The following is a 17,436-nucleotide window of genomic DNA, read 5'->3' on the forward strand; positions in this document are numbered from 1 at the left end:
TGTTCTCATAGTTGTATTTATTATAGTGAAAAATTTCAAACAACCTAAAGCAGAGTAATGGTTAAATGATTTGATCTATCTACATAATGGAATATTATAAATATTTAAATTTAATTTAAAATAATGTTTTGAAGAATATGTAATTATATGGGAAAATGCTTATAATGTTAAAGTGGAAGAAGCTAGGATGCCTGGGTGGCTCAGTCGGTTAAGTGATTTCAGCTTAGGTCCTGAACTCAGGGTTGTAAGATCGAGCCCTGTGTTGGGCTCTGTACTTGGCGTGGAGCCTGCTTAAGATTGTCTCTTTCAAAAGGGGAACCCTCTTACACTGTTGGTGGGAATGCAAACTGGTGCAGCCATTCTGGAGAACAGTATGGAGGTTCCTCAAAAAGTTAAAAATAGAAGTGCCCAATAATCCAGCAATTGCGCTACTAGGTATTTACCCAAAGGATACAAAAGTACAGATTCAGGGGGCGCTTGGGTGGCTTAGTTGGTTAAGCGCCTGCCTTCAGCTCAGGTCATGATCCCAGGGTCCTGAGATTGAACCCCATGTCAGGCTCCCTGCTAAGTGGGGAGCCTGCTTCTCCCTCTCCCTCCGAAGCTCCCCCTGCTCGTGCTCATGTGCACTCTCTCTGTCAGATAAGTAAGTTTAAAAACAAAAAACTACAGATTCAAAGGGGTACATGTACCCTGATGTTTATAGCAGCATTATCAACAATAGCCAAACTATGGAGAGAACCCAAAGGTCCATCAACTGATGAATGGATAAAGATGATGTGATATATATGTACAATGGAATATTACTCAGCTATCAAAAAATCTTGCCATTTGCAACGACGTGGGTGGAGCTAGAGTGTATTATGCTAAGTGAAATAAGTCAGAGATACACAAATACCATATGATCTCACTCATATGTGGAATCTAAGAAAGAAAACATGAACATATGGGAAGGGGAAGGAAGAAAGAGAGGGGGAAATAAACCATAAGAGACTTTATTTTAAGATTTTATTTATTTATTTGAAAGAGAGCAAGAGAGAGAAAGCATGAAAGGGGGGAGGGTCAGAGGGAGAAGCAGACTCCCTGCTGAGCAGGGAGCCCGATGCAGGACTCGATCCCGGGACTCCGGGATCATGACCTGAGCCCAAGGCAGATGCTTCACTAACTCAGCCACCCAGGTGCCTCCATAAGAGACTCTTAAAGATTGAAAACAAACTGAGGGTTGATGGAGGAAGGTGGGTGGGGGATGGGCTAGATGGCAGAAAGGTATTAAGGAGGGCACTTGTGATGAGCACTGGGTTGTATGTAAGTGAATAATCACTTCTCCTCCTGAAACCAATATTGCACTGTATGTTAACTAAGTAAAATTTAATTTAAAAATTTAAATTAAAAAAAAGGTTCTCCCTCTGCCCATCCCCCCTCCTCTTTAAAACAAATGTGAAAGAAGCTAGACACAAAAGTATGATTCCGTTTATATAAAATATCTAGAATAGGCAAATTCATAGAAACAAAGTAGATTAGAGGTTAACAGGAGCTATGGAGAGAGAGAATGGGATGTTACTGCTTACTGGGTACAGAATTTGGAGTGATTTTTAAAAAGTCTTAGTAACAGATACTGGGGATAGTTGTAAAACATTGTGAACACAATGCCATTGAATTAATCATACACTTAATATGGTTAAAATCACAAATTTTATGTTATATGTATTTTGTCCCAATAAGAATTTAAAAAAAAATGGGACTCCCCGCTGGCTAAGTTCATAGAGCATGTGACTCTTGATCTTGGGGTCATGAGTTCGAGCCCCACTTTGGGGAGTAGATTGTACTTAAAAAAAAAAATCCTTTAAACAATTTAAAAAAAAAAACCATATATATAATATGCAGTGGCAGGCTGGATCTGGCTTGTGGGCTAGAGAGCCAGTTGTGAGCATCTTTTCCCAGCTATTCCTTTTGACATTGGTAACTTGAAATTGGCCATGGTGGGAGTTATTTATACCATGGAACTTGACGAATGCTACACATAGAGCTCCACTTCAATCCCCTCAAGCCAGTTGGTAAATATTTACCAGAACACCACTGAATATATGTGTATAAAAATGTGTTGAGGGTGCCTGAGTGGCTCAGTCAGTTAAGAGTCTGCCGTCGGCTCAGGTCATGATCCTGGGCTCCTGGGATCAAGCCCCGCATTGGGCTCCCTGCTCAGCAAGGGAGTTTGCTTCTCCCTCTCCCTCTGCCCCTGCTCATGTGCTCTCTCTCTCGCTCACTCTGTCTCTCAAATAAATAAATAAAATCTTTAAAAAGTGTAGAAAACTATCTGGAAGGATAGCTGTTACTACCCCCCCGGGGAGTAAAGTAGTGTTGCAGCAGGAATGTGAGAGTAAACTTAGACTTTTTACCACGTACACTTCTCTGGTGTTGTAATTTTTTTTTTTATGGAGTTCACCAAGCCAATTGAGTATATGGACATATAGTTCTTATACTGCTTTTAAATAAATAGAAAAAGAAAAAAAAATCTGCATATGTTGAGATTGTGGTATTCGTGACTTTTTTCATAGAGGCTAAAAGCTGGTCACATATAGTGTCTGGAAAGGCCCACACAGACGCTGAAGGCCAAGCCTGGGACTTGGATTCTGTTTCCTTTTCTTCTTGCCTAACTAATTGGGGCTTTTTTGTCTCTTTATAGGTTACCCTACAGCCTACCCGGCAGCAGCCCCTGCCTACAATCCTAGCCTGTACCCCACCAATAGCCCCAGTTATGCTCCAGGTAAGGAGAAAGTGGAGACCAGCAGTGATGCCTGGGGTGGGAGGTGGTCTCTGTTTGAAAAAACAAACCCATGTTCTGGCCTTTCCCTGTCCTTAATTGCTCCGGACTCAGTCTATCTAAGCTGGGAGTCCCAGCTGGGAATCCCCTCGGGGAACTGGGGTAGTTCAGACTCAGGGTTGGGGTGGGAATAGAATCTCCTCCATTCTCTTTGGGACTTAAGGTTGGCCCATCTCTTCTCTGCTGGCATATCTGAGACCTGCATCCTCCTCACAGAACCTTTTCTGCTCTCCCAAACAATGTCCAAATCCATTCTTTGCTCAGTTTCCCCTAAGGCTGCCATTGAGACACACACAGACGCAAACACACACTCACCAGACTTCCTGGATGTGGATTTGGAAGAGAGTGAGAGACTTGCCACCAGAGGATAAAGAGCTGATTTTCAAGCTGAGGCAAGGAACCTGTTTTTCAAAAACAACAAAGGCCCAGCACTCCTTGGATAGAGATTGAAATAGATTTGAAAATGTTGAAAAAGTTTGTTCTAGTTTGGGCTAGGAGCAGTGCAGAGGTCTTACCACTGATACTAACCCTCACAATTAACGGGTTCTTTAACATTCAAGGGGCTGGAGAAAGAGTATGGACGCTGCCTTTAGAAAGTCCTGGGTTTGAATCCTGATTACTCAACTCACTAGCTGTGAGGCCTTGGACAAGATACCTCATCTCAGAGAATCTCGGAGAAATGTGTTATTTATCTCAGGGGTGTAGATGTTTGTTTTGTTTTGTTTTTAAATATTTTATTTATTTATTTGACAGAGACACAGTGTGAGAGGGAACACAAGCAGGGGGAGTGGGAGAGGGAAGCAGTTTTCCTGTGGAGCAGGGAGCCCGATGCAAGACTCTATCCGAGGACCCTGGGATCATGACTTGAGCCGAAGGCAGACGCTTAACAACTGAGCCACTCAGGTGCCCCTGTAGATGGTTTTATATAAGTTCCTCTTCATTTACTCAACAAGTATTTATTTGTTGGATGTCCTGCACACTAGAATAGAGAAAAAGAGTCATCTTTGCCTAAAATAACTAATAGTTCATTTGGTAGTTGACATTTAAACAAATTTATAGCTGTGTAATGAGTATTGTGAAGGGAATACATGTAGGAATAGAGGAAACAGAGGAGAGAACAACAGTCTGCCTGAGGTTGAAAGTATACAGGAGGCTTTACAGAGGGCCTAGCGATAGAGACCTGAGGGTGAAGTAGGAGGCATTCTTTTAAGCACACAAAGGAAGAGTTGGGCATTCTAGACAGAGTAGAGCCTGGGCAAAGGGACAGCATTGTGAGGATATGATACTGAGGAACCTAGAAGTAGTGAGAATGGTTGAAACACACTGTGGGGGTGGAGATAATAGATGAATCTGAACTACAGATGTCCAAGGGCAAGATGTGGAAAGGCCTTGAATGCCATGGTAACACCCACTTTCTTGTTAATAATGATTATTCTAAAGTTAGAAAGCTTAAAAAGATCTTAGAGACCCTCCAGTTCAAGCCCTTCTCATGACTTGGGAGATTCAGAGACAAGCAGTGTTTTGTCTGAGTTACCCAGTGAATCAGCTGTAGCATATGGACTGGAACCTTTGGCAGATCTGGTTCTTGGTCTCATGTTTTTCTGGGCCAGTCTAGCACTCATCCTACCATCAGTCCCTTTCTTCTAGAATATCTAAATGAGAGAAGAACATGGGCTATGTCAGAAGACCTGGATTTGAGTTTTGACTGTCACTTCTTAAAGTAGCAACCTTAAATCACCTGACCTCTGAACCTCAATTACTTCATTCTGAAGTAGGGATCATTTTGTAATTGTACACACATGCACACACATACTATGAACCCCCTCTTTTTTGGGAGACAAGAACTATTTTATGCAAATAAGTGATGTTAACCCCTAAAGTGCTTACATAGCTGTGTCATTCCACAGACATTAATTTTGGCCCTGCAATGCCCAGGGCACTCTGGAACACACTGGATATGATTCAAACTTGAGGAAGCTAAAGTCATTGCCCTCAGAGCTTGTGAGGGTAGCAGTGACCCACAGGCTAAAAAAATCTATCGGAGCATTAACAGTTTATTCTATATTCACTTTTAATCAAGATATATATTTCCAAAAAAATGTATAATAGGCAGAAACAATAAAAGCTGCAGAAATTATCTCTGATAAAATATTTAATCAAATTCGATAAGTTCTGTCTTAAAAACTACAGTGGTTTTCATTATCAAGTATCTCACAATATAGAAGTGATATAAATCTAAATGCTATGAGATCTGTGAATTGGCTTGGTGAACTCCATGGTCTAAAACAGAATGAGGTGAGTAGTTGCAGAAGGTCAGCTAAGGTCAGGAACGAAGAAGCTGTGTTGTCTGTATAGTCACAAGGCCGCCAGGGACGTGTGGAAGCAGAGTCAATGAGATGGTGAGGCTGAGCGCAAAGATGCAGAGTTAGCAGAGAAGGCCTGTTGTTATAAGACGCTTGGCTACGAGGGCAAGGAGAGCAAGGGGAGGTGGGATTAAAGGAGGCATTTTTTAGATATGAGCATGGTTAAATAGTGTTGATGGGTAGGAGCCAGTGGGGAGGGCAAGTCAGATGCAGAAGGAGGGGTGCCAGAAGGAGCCAGGCCTTCAAGGAGGCTTTGGTGAGGTGTGAAATCCAGACTTCTGTTCTCTTCTTTGTTTGGGGGAGCAGGGGGAATGGAGTGCCTCACACAGGAGCACAACTCTTCCTCTCAGACTAAGGAAAAGGTCATGGACAGATGTGCTTAGAATAAATTGCCCAGTGGAAAGTGGAGAGAAAGTCTTGTCTGATGATTTTGATTTGCTGAGAGAGAGGTGAGCAAGAACAGAGGGAACGTTCTTAAGGAGAGAGGTCAAGGTGTGAAAGCCTTACTGAAAGGAGAAGGTAACACAGCTGTGTAACAGGAGGTCCCCCTGAGGGTGGAGGCCGTGAATTCATCAAGGCTCTGATTTCCAGCACTGGGACATGGTCTCATAATGTTCAGAACTTATGGTGATGGTTTGTGGAATTGTTTAAGGATTAGTTTGGCAAGAAAGTGGAAGGACAGAGAATAAAAATAAATAGGTGATATTTGTTGAATGGTTCTCTATGTGCCAGGGACTGTTTTAAGCTTTTTATGGATATTGACTTGTTTTCTATCACAACAAACCTTTGCAGTCATTACTCTTGTTATTCCCATTTTCCAAGTGGGAAAACTAAAATTTAGAGAAGTTGGGAACCAGTCCAAAGATCCAAACCCAGGCATCCTGCTATGTGTTCTGCAGTTGGTCAGAGAGAAATTAAGGAGTTAAACTAGAGCAACCAGACTAGGGAGAGCAGACAGGAGGAGCCTGGGACTGTGGAATAAGGAGATGAGATTGGAAAGCTCCTGGCATGTGTAAAGTAGTAATAAAGCTTTAGTTTTAAGACATAAAATATCAGCCCTCACCTAACTTGATCTTCCCCAGTTTTGTGTTTTCAAAAGTTCAACATATTTGTAAGCTATGACTGCAGCAACCTGACCATTTCCTTAGAAACCCATATACTGTAGAGGGTGGTGTTAACACATTGTGCTGGAAAGCCCCTAACTAGGCATTGGAAGGACTGGGGTTATAGCCCTAACTCTTCTACTGATTTTGATGTGACCTTGAGCAGATGCCTTTCCTTTGGAGTTACACCACACACACACACACACACACACACACACACACACACACACACACACACACACACACACACACACTCACACACTCACTCACTCACTCACACACTCACGTACGCATGCACGCAAGCCCAACTGGTCTGTTTCATATTTTGGGAGGCCAGCCTAACTCTTCTACTGATTTTGATGTGACCTTGAGCAGATGCCTTTCCTTTGGAGTTACACCACACACACACACACACACACACACACACACACACACACACACACACACACACACACACTCACTCACTCACTCACTCACTCACTCACTCACTCACTCACTCACTCACACACTCACGTACGCATGCACGCAAGCCCAACTGGTCTGTTTCATATTTTGGGAGGCCAGCCTCGGCATTCACCAGCTCTCCTGACTGCCGTAGGGGAGTCCTGCTGAGGAAAGGCTGGCTCAAGGACAGAGAGGGCAGTGTAGGTTTCTCAGCTTCCAGGCAGAACCAGCTATTGATGATGCCGGGAGATGCCTGCGGGGTAGAAGCCTGCAATGGAGCCAGGCTCTTGGGCTTAAATTTCTCTTAGCTTCTTCAAAGAGGCCAAGAAGTTGCTTTAGAGAGAGCTATTTTTAGCAGCTCTGAGTACTCTAAGATGTCATCTGGGGATGCAGGGAAGCATTTCACTCTGTCATTGGTTCTGAAAGCAGTGTGGGTACTTGGAGCTTTTTTTCCAAGCCCTTAATGACTTCAGGGATCTTATTTAAGAACTATTTGGCCCTGCAGGAGGCAGGAGCCAACTGAGACTTGTTTTCAGAATCTGGAAACCAAGGGATGTATCACATTATTGGTAATCTGACTTGAAAATGAAAGGATAAACAGAATATAGAAATGAAATACCTTGTCAACAAGAGGTCTGTTTATAAATCATTTATCTACTGTCTTACTTGATTTCATTGCAACTTTATAAAGTACAAATATATTGTTCCTATTTTGCATATGACAAACCTGAGGAAAGGCAAGGGAAAGGAATATGTGTTTTCTGAATACCTGCCATGTTCCAGGCACTGTGTAAGGCATGTCACAAATGTTCTTACTTTAGTCTTGTGTGAGTTGAATCTTCCTGCTTCCAGTTTTGCTCAGAGGTTAAATAACTTGTCCAGAGTTGCACAGCTAAAAAGCAGTGGAGCTGGAATTCAAACCCAGTCTGTCTGACCCCACAGCCTATGCTCCTTCTAAAGCACCACAGTCTCCCAGAGGTTTCAAGTGAAGTATCCCTGCATTGGTCCTAGCGCTCTGGGCTTTGCAGAGAGTTCTTCAGAGGCCAAAGGTGATGATTTTGTCCTTGAACCTGACTTCTTCCTCTGGTACATAAAGCCTTGGTCATGTATGAAGTCCCTCTGCTATGCAAAGAGCACTAACTTGGGTCAGCTACCTGGAAAATGTCATGGCATCAAGGAAGTGCTTCTCCTCAATGAATGGGCTTTCCTGGATGGCAAGTCTGTCATTCCTTCCAGGGTAGAGGCACTTCACACCCTCTGCATTCACTGTTTCTTACGTTGCCCGGGAGAAACTGCTATCTTGAGACATTCTGTTTTTGTAACTGCGATGTGTACTACTTTGCACAAATTCTTAGTGGTAATTTCAACTAACATTTCTATCCAACAGAATTTCAGTTCCTGCATTCAGCTTATGGTAGGAGAGCTATTTTTCCTCATCTGTATTATGGCCTATGAATGTGTTATCTCGTAACAACGGTAGATCCCCTCTCCTTCCCTTCCCAAATCCCATCCCTTAGGCTTGGGCTCCCCCAGGTGGCTCAGCAGCAGTTCCTAAAGCATGCAGGAACATGTCTGATGGTGCAAAATCATGGGTTGGAGACACACATCAACCGTCCCCTAGGGCAGCAATGAAGGATCATGGCACTAAAAGGCATCTTTCCCCTTCCTCACCTCCGGGGTCCCATCTGACCTAGGTCAGAAACTTTCATCCTAACCTGGCTGCTGAATTCAAACAATCCAGTGAACAAAATTCTTCAGCCTGTATGGCTCCTCTCTTGGCTTTGTGGCAGCCCCTGTGGAGGAGTGGATTATGCCTATAAGAACCTGAAAAAACAGTCTGCCCCAGGATCAGATTTTCCATCTCATTGGCAGTCTGACATGTTTGAAGACCTGGTTGACTTTAGATACAATCTGTTCCCTTAGCCCAGATCTTGAGCTCTGGCTCATTTTCAGGGCATTTTCCTGGATGGTGAGAGGTGAGGGCCAAGTGTGCTAAATAAGTGAGGTCCCATGGGCAGTGTGGACTCCAGGCCCGAGGCACCACGGGAACTTCTGGGCACCTGTGAGGGTCCCAGCGGTGTAACTGGACTAGGTCCTTTTTGTCACAGACAGTAAGGGACCATGGGAGGGATTTGCTATTTTCACTACTCTCACCTGGGCTGCTCAAGACAATGTTTTCATTAAAATCTCTGCACACTTTCTCAACTTTTAACCTTGAATTATTTGGATGTTGAATATTGAATTTGTGTGTGGCGCATCTTTCAGGAGATGAGCTGTGGAAATTTCTCCTTGCTGCTGCTGTGGGCTGTGTGATCTTGGGCAATTTGCTAATGTCTCCAGACCATAGGTAGTGTTTTATTCCAGATGATCTCTTAGGTCCCTTTAAATGTTAACAGCCTATCCTCTTATGTATTATTTTAATTTTTGCTAGTCACAGACCTTTTTCTCATTTTTTTGTTTGCCTCAGGATATATGAACTTGGACAGAAGACTCCATAAAAAGTGAGAGAAGCTCTCATGCTTCCTTACCCCTCTAGTTATAGCATCTGAAATAGAAATACTAAAAAGTATGTGTGGAGCTCTTCTCTTCACAAAATGTTTTGTGCCAGACCCTACACTGGCCCTTTAAAGATAAAGACCATAAGACAAGGTCCCTATTCTAAAGGAGCTCACAGTTTAGTCGGGGAGACACATGAGCCAGCAAGTACAGGGGTTCTAAGAATCACAGAAATTGGGATAGCGAACCATATGGGATATGTGTAGGGACTGTGGTCAAAGGGTGGGAAAAGAAAAGACTTCATAGTAGAGGCAAGTTCATGAGTGGTGGATTAATAAATTTTTACCAGGTAGCATTTGGGGAAAGACATACCAGGAAGAATGAACAATGTGAGCAAAAATATACAGATGTGACTGTGACACTCCTTGGCATAATCTGGGAATGATAAAGTTTGTGTGGCTGTAGTGTAGGGTTGGAAAGTGAGAACAATGAGAGTCTAGAGAGATCACAGGGCTAGATCATGAGGGGCTTTGAATACTGTACAAGAAGTTCAGACTTAGCCTGTAGGAGTGGAGAACCATCGAATGTTTTTAAGATTTTGTGATTAAGTTTGGGTCTTAGAAATATCTCTTGACTGCAGTTTGGAGATTGGAATTGGCAGGTTTAAAAACAGAACGATGAGGAAGCTGTTGCTGTAGTTCAGTTAAGAGATGATGAGAACTTAAATTAGAGCTGTCCATAACTATGGGGATGGAAGATGAGCAGATGCCAACATTAGAAACTCTAAGACTGGATGACACTTCACTTTTGATCCTCACGTGAACAGTATGAAGCAGTCAGGGAGAGAGTATTACTGCTATGTTATGAGACAACAGAACTGAAGCTTAGGAAGGTTAAGTGACTTGCCCAAGATCCCCCAGCTAATAAGTGGCACAGCCCAGGCTAGAACTCAGATTTCTTGACTTACTGCATTATTCAGGATGATGGTCCCTTGCTGCCTCTCCTCCTTGTAAGTGTGCTTAACAGATTGTTCCAAGTGTCAGAGGGCGAGAGGGCCCCGTATCCCAGGAAGTGAACAACCCAGCACCTGGATGTGGGCAGCATGCTGTGACTGGGCCATGGCCCTTCACTGCCAAGGGTTCTCTCTGTCTCTCTCTCCTTTGTGAATTGAGGAATAACACATATACAGTAGTACATAAAGTGCACTAGTGTCAAATGTACAGCTCAGTAATATTTGACATATGTATACACTTGTATTTAACTACCACCCAGTTCAAAATATAGAACATTTCTAAAAGTTGGTACCTTCCATGGTACCCAAGAGCAGGCATGCCTGCCAGAGCAGCCTCCTCTCTTACTATGCCTCCAAAGTTTCCGTTGGATTGTCTTCATCCCACAACTGAGCTCTGAATTGCTACCACCAACAGAATGGATTACTTTAGAATTGTACATGGAAGATGAAGATCATATGGTACAACCAACCAATGAGGAAGTCAGGTTGGCAGCTAATATTTGTTGGTTTTCCTGGTCTTGATACTTGTCCAATTATTTAAATTATTAAGTATTAAAATATAGAGAGAAATGGAGAAAATACTAGTATTTGTTTTCTTTTTCAATGAAACCAGAAGAAAATATGCACGTCTTCAAGAACATATGTAGTTTAGTTCACTTAGTTAGATAAGACATAATCAAAGGCACAGTCGCACTTGCTTCTTTCCTGGTTAATCTGGAATGTTATTTTATCGTGTGTAATGCTGTCTTGTTCACTCTCTGGTTGGCGTGTGGCTGTGTTGCATCCCCAGCTGGCCTATGCATACCTTGTGTGCAGTGACCATGACCCACGTGTGTTCCTGTCCACCGTGGCACTCCCCTCAGTGCTGAGTGCAGTGTAGGCTTCAATTACTCTTTGGTTAATTTTGATTTACTTTGTCATGCAGTCCTTCAGACTAATGTCAGACTTTTGGCTTATGATGAAAAGTATGCACCACTTGGGGAAAAAACTGGACTGGAACAGGACACCCAAATTCTCTGTGGCTAAATTCAGGCCTCCTGCTTCCTTATGGAGTCCCTATGGGGTCTTGAGGACATGTGACTTCTCAGAACTACATGTTTTACTTTTTAGGGAGTTGTTTTGAGTGACCAGGGCTTCCCAGCCACATTGAGTGGCAGGTTCTAAATTTGGAGACATCTTGATAAGAAGTTTCAACACTAATTGGATCCTTTATTAATCCCAACCCCCCTCCCCCATGCCGGGGAAAGGAAACCTTAAGATAATTGTTTAAAACTGACTGCCCTCCTCCAGGTTGTCCGTCCACAGAGCCATGTCTTGATATCCAGCAAAGGTTTTGGACTCTGCATGGAATTCTGCTGGATCTCCATTTCTTCTGCCAGAATTCTCCTTTTAGTGTCACTTTCCTGCCCATGATTTCCTTCTCATTTCTCGGCATCTGCTGTATATATTGCGGGCCATTAACGCAAGTGCAGTGTCAGCCCAGAACAGCTACACTTCTAGCCTTAGTTCGGCAAAACAACGGAGTCCTTGACCTCCTCCTCTGGCCCCAGTACTTCCGTGACTGAAGGAATCAGAGGCATTAGCTGTTACCTGGTTGGGCAGAGGGGTTATGGGATCTCTCTGGAGGTGGACTACCCTTGCCTTGGTGGAATTAGGGTGTATAGGCATACTTCTCATGCCACCCTGCTTTACCTTAGCCCCTTGGTAAAATGTTTCAAGTGTATACAATTGTTGCCAGTGTAGCCCCCATCCTGCTAATGTTCTTTAAAACCCCTCATGTCCAAGATCTTATTTGAGTGCAAAAGATACTGTTAAAATTATTCTTCCTACTCTAAGTAGAAACTTGGGTCAAAAATGGTTTCTCCTCTAGGAGAAAGTATATCAAGAGAAATCTCTAAAAAGTTAGGCATTTTCCCCCCTTTGAAACCCTCTTTCCTCTCTCCTTTCCCACAGGATACCATGAAGGTAAGTTTTTTGAGTCATTCCCCACTTCTAGATCATATGAAGCATCATCCTTCAAATTTCTCAAGCTGAGCTTCAGGTCAGCCTGGGAAGTCTCTGAAGATTTCTTTCAAACTGGGCCGCATCTCTATTTTACACCTGCCCCAAGTTTGACGTAGAATTTCTTAATGGCCCAGCAGATCCTCTAATTCATGAGGGGACATCTCAAGTGGGGCAGCAGCAGCACCTCCCCAGGAGCTATAAAAGGGGTGTGTAGGAGGTTTATCTGTCTGGCCCTAGCTGGGTGTACAGGAGGAGGAGTGGGAAGTGCCCCACTGGACAACCTGTGCCTTCTGAGCTGCCAAAACTCAGTCCCTTCAGAAGAGATGACAGTCCAGCAACGTTCATGTCACGTGGTAACTCTCTTGAGGTCTCTCTTTGAGAACAACTTATTAAATACCGCCCCCCAGGTGAGATTTCAGGCATAAAAAATGAGTACTCAGTTGATCTGGCCCAGTACACAGTCAGAGACTCCCAAGTTGCTGCATATTAATAAGAAAGCGGCTAAGTAATATCCCAGAGCCTTAGGCCAGAATGTCAGGCAGTAGGAGGTGGGATTCATAAGCATCTTCATGGTTTTTGGTAGTGGGTAGAAAATCCTGGCTCTCTTAGGGTAAGCTCAGATTTCCTTGGTTTCAGATCATTTGGAAGCTCACTTCAGCACTCCTCCCAACCCACTCACCCATCTCAGAAAGGCTGAACCATCCTGTGTGTCTGAACAGGGCCCCTTGGGTTATATGTTTCCATCCAGCACAAGACCCTTGCTTTGTGTCTGTGATTGTGGTGCCCACTTCTTATTTCTGCCTAATGCCATTCTTGTGTCTTCCCTTAAGCAACTCTGCTGATGAAACAGGCCTGGCCACAGAACTCGTCTTCCTGTGGTACTGAAGGCACCTTCCACCTCCCAGTGGACACCGGGACCGAGAACCGAACTTACCAAGCATCCTCTGCGGCTTTCAGTAAATACAGCCTGTTCTCCTCCTTTCCTTGTTCCCCTTGGTTGGGACTGATTTGTCTCTTAGGAAGAAAGGAAAGGGAACTTTTTTTTTTTTTTAGATTTCTATTTTATTTTTTTTCTTCTTTAAATTTTTTGTTATGTTAATCACCATACATTGCATCATTCGTTTTTGATGTAGCGTTCCATGATTCATTGTGCATAACACCTAGTGCTCCACGCAGAACATGCCCTCATGCCCTCTTTAATACCCATCACCAGGCTAACCCATCCCCCCACCCCCCTCCCCTCTAGAACCCTCAGTTTGTTTTTCAGAGTCCATCGTCTCTCATGGTTCGTCTCCCCCTCCGATTTATTCTCCTTCATTCTTCCCTTCCTGCTATCTTCTTCTTTTTTTTCTTAACATATATTGCATTATTTGTTTCAGAGGTACAGATCTGTGATTCAACAGTCTTGCACAATTCACAGTGCTCACCATAGCGCATACCCTCCCCGCTGTCTATCACCCAGCCACCCCATCCCTCCCACCCCCCCCACCACTCCAGCAGTCCTCAGTTTGTTTCCTGAGATTAAGAATTCCTCATATCAGTGAGGTCATATGATACATGTCTTTCTCTGATTGACTTATTTCACTCAGCATAACACCCTCCAGTTCCATCCACATCGTTGCAAATGGCAAGATCTCATTCCTTTTGATGGCTGCATAATATTCCATTGTGTGTATATACCACATCTTCTTTATCCATTCATCTGTCGATGGACATCTTGGCTCTTTCCACAGTTTGGCTGTTGTGGACATTGCTGCTATAAACATTGGGGTGCACGTATCCCTTTGGATCCCTACATTTGTATCTTTGTGGTAAATACCCAGTAGTGCAATTACTGGATCGTATGGTAGCTCTATTTTCAACTTTTTGAGGAACCTCCATACTGTTTTCCGGAGTGGTTGCACCAGCTTGCATTCCCACCAATGTAGGAGGGTTCCCCGGAAAGGGAACTTTTACAACTGACATTATAAGACACTGGTTTTTTGTTTTTTAATTTTATTATGTTATGTTAATCACCATACATTACATCATTAGTTTTTGATGTAGTGTTCCATGATTCATTGTTTGCGTATAACACCCTGTGCTCCATTCAATATGTGCCCTCTTTAATACCCATCACCAGGTTAATCCATCCCCCCACTCCCCTCCCCTCTAGAACCCCCAGCTTGTTTCTCAGAGTCCATAGTCTGTCGTGGTTCGTATAAGACACTGTTTTAAGAGGTTCTCCTACTCCCACAAAAAATTGACCTTCCTCATCCAGAAAAGGTCATCCTCTTTGATCATGTACCCAGCTTTGGGGAGACACAAAGCAGTGAGGGAGGGGGAGGAAGTATGCACCTGGCCAGCAAGTGTGATTAGGAAAAGCTGGTACTGCATTTCAAGGGAAAGAACAGAGGGCACCCTTTGAAGGCCAGTGGACCCTGGGACAGCGAAGACTCCTCCAGCTAGCACAGGGTTTCTCAGCCTTGCCACTATGGACATCTGGACCAGATAATGCTTTGTTGTGGGGGGCTAACTTGTGCATTGTAGGATGCTTAGCAGAATCCCTGGCCTCAGCTCCCTGGATGCCAGCAAACCCTCATTACGGCAACTAAAAATATCTCTAAACATTTCTAAAGATCTCCTTGGGGAGGCAGAATTGCCCTCCACATGAGAAACACTCCCCTAGTGGAAGCTACACCGTGGGAGCAAGGTGTGTACGTGGAGTCCTCAGGGAAGACAGAAACCATCTGTCCAGTCAGATTGCTTACATTCATCTTGAGGTTCAGCAGGGTGACTAATGGTTTCACCTTTACACCTGATTTTTAATACAAGAATGCTCCCCTGGGTAAAATGAGGACCGGTGTTTAGAAATTACTGAGTGGCACTTGGACTCCATAAGAAGACTTTGTGCCTCGTTGGAGCTGTCCAAGAGAGGAGTGGCTGGCTTTGGATGGGGGTGGGGGTGGTGCTTATTTCTTAAATTGTACCAGCAGGGGCTTGACGTACCCTTGGAGGGATGCTGCAGTCTAAGCCTGATAGTCTGTGGTTCAGTAAATTATTAGTCTATTAAATAGATTAGAAGAAAATGCTGCATTTTTTTCTTTTCTTTAAAATACCCATGTTATTTTCTCTTTAGTTACCATTGCCCCTAGATGTTAACATCAACTTACATTTAAACAACATAACTCTCACCTGTTAGAGGATTTGCTTTCATAATCACCCTCTCATTTAATCTACACTAGAGTCCTATTATTATGGTGGATTTTCATTCAAGTTTGAAAGCTGAGGCTCAGAAAAGTAATGTGGCCAGTGCCATCCAAATAGCAAGCAGCACAACTAAAACACGATGATATCACTTAGGTTAAATTTGAGGTTAAATTTACTGACCTTTTTCATGAGATTAATTTTATTTGTTCAGAGAGGGATGGCAGTAGTAAGGCGTTTTTCCAGGTACCTCAGGTGGAATTGAATGAACATATAGGTAAACAGGCTTATACATACATATTTTCTCTTAAATCCACACATATGGTCATTGATGCATATAGACACACCTACTCTAGTGGAACAGAAAGAGGCCTGGAACGGAAACCAAAAGAGTTGGATTCTAGACGTGGTTCTGTGTAACCTTGGATAATTTATGTCCGTGGTTTGGACCTAGGTTTTTCCAACTGTAAAATGGAGAGGCAGAATTAGGTCATCTTTAAGTTTCTCTCTAGCTTTTAGACTCCTGATTCTGTCACCTTGATGCTGTGTACACAATACCCACCACCCCAGCAGGGACCTCCTTTCTAGCTGCCCTGCCCATGTTGACCGACGGGCCTTCACTCCCATATCCCCAGGGCACTCATTCCCTCCACAGGCAACCCCTTCTACGGTGAGAATGTCTGAATAATAGGCTTTGCCTTCCCATGTGCGGAAATCTTCCTGAAGCCCCATTGAAATGTCCAGCAGCTCCTCCCACTGTCCTCTCACAGGCTGTCACATTTCCTGGAAAGGGCCAGAATGCACCCGTTCTCCTTTAAGCAAGTCCTGTGTGAACCTGTGCAATTGGAAAATAGAAGTGGGCTTGACTGACCCTCCCGCATTCACCAGGGTTCCCCCCAGCACACGGATTTTGTGGCTTCTAATGCCACAGAAAATTCAGGGTACTTTGACAGATTCAATTTTACTAACACTTGCTTAAGCCTATTTGTAATTAGGTCTCCCTACTTATCCCCACTCTCTTGTTCAGCTACCAACAAGGAGACTTGGCGGGTCAAGGCAAGACTCAGACATAGAGCTTTGTTCAGACATGTAAATCTGATGGTCAATAAACCGATTAGTCTAAAAGGCATCCTTGATGTGAGGATCAATGCCTTTAAGGTGGTAGGGGCTCTCCAACTGAAAAAGATTTATGATAGTACAGAAAGATTGAAGGGAGGGCTGAAATGGTTTTATCTCACTAATGTACATACTTTATTTATTATCCTGTTTGATGGAGCCTAAAATTATATTTAGGAACCTGAGAGAAAGAATGGGGCCTCATAAAGCCTCTTTTATAAGGCAGAGCAGGGACTTCTAGTGATCTAATTCCTTTTTTTTTTTTCCCCTGTCATGATACTGCCTTTAGTAAAATAAGGACACAAAGGCCAATATGTCAAATGTCCAAGATCGGACTGCAGAGACCTATAACTCAGAAAGGAGCCCTGCCCAGGGCATGGTAAACCCTAAACTCTGAGTTCAGCTCTGCACTGATTTGCTGTGCAGTTTTGGGAAGGTCGCTGCTCCCATCTTAGCTCCAGGTTCTTCATTTGACACGTAGAGAGTTGAATGCAAGTCTCTAATGTCCTTGAGGCATAGCATTCCCAAGTCCTAATTCTGTAACCTTCAGACTTAGGTAGAAATCCATTCACAAGTGCCAGGCCTCCACTGAGGGAGCTGAGTCTGAGTTCATGTGAGCAAAATCAGTGAGTTTTTTTGCATCCAGCCTAACAGCTTCTTTTACTTAAATGCAGAGTAATAAATCCTAAAATATTGTGTTACCCAAGGTAGCCCAGGCTCCAGCCCCGGGGGAATTTCTAATCCTCAGTTGTATGGACAGGACCACCAAATCAGTTATAGAAAGTCCTCTGCAATGATTTTCTCATGAAAGTCTCACTGAAATACTCAGAGACTTAGAACACCAGCACTAGAATGGTCTGCTGATATTGTCAAGTCCAAATGAGGGTATTCCTT

At 43.5% G+C, this 17,436-nt stretch overlaps 1 protein-coding gene across 14 annotated transcripts in view; it reads left to right on the forward strand.

The window, feature by feature from the left end:
- Positions 1 to 17,436, forward strand: part of FAM168A (family with sequence similarity 168 member A) — a 187,376-nt gene that overhangs the window by 156,459 nt on the left and 13,481 nt on the right. For 9 of the 14 annotated variants that reach the window (XR_003517355.2, XM_027578797.2, XM_027578798.2 and 6 more), the window contains 4 exons: positions 2,681 to 2,761; positions 8,116 to 8,142; positions 12,190 to 12,201; positions 13,071 to 13,196. Coding sequence is in view for 13 of the 14 variants with exons in the window: in XM_027578797.2 (XP_027434598.1) it covers positions 2,681 to 2,761; positions 8,116 to 8,142; positions 12,190 to 12,201; positions 13,071 to 13,196 (246 nt within the window). In the remaining variant the exon portion in view is untranslated. The remainder of the gene's footprint in view (positions 1 to 2,680; positions 2,762 to 8,115; positions 8,143 to 12,189; positions 12,202 to 13,070; positions 13,197 to 17,436) is intronic. The other 5 variants (XM_027578799.2, XM_027578805.2, XM_027578800.2 and 2 more) reach the window with 3 other exon arrangements.

This window comes from Zalophus californianus, chromosome 11 (genome assembly GCF_009762305.2).
Source record: "Zalophus californianus isolate mZalCal1 chromosome 11, mZalCal1.pri.v2, whole genome shotgun sequence".
NCBI classification, from domain to species: domain Eukaryota; kingdom Metazoa; phylum Chordata; class Mammalia; order Carnivora; family Otariidae; genus Zalophus; species Zalophus californianus.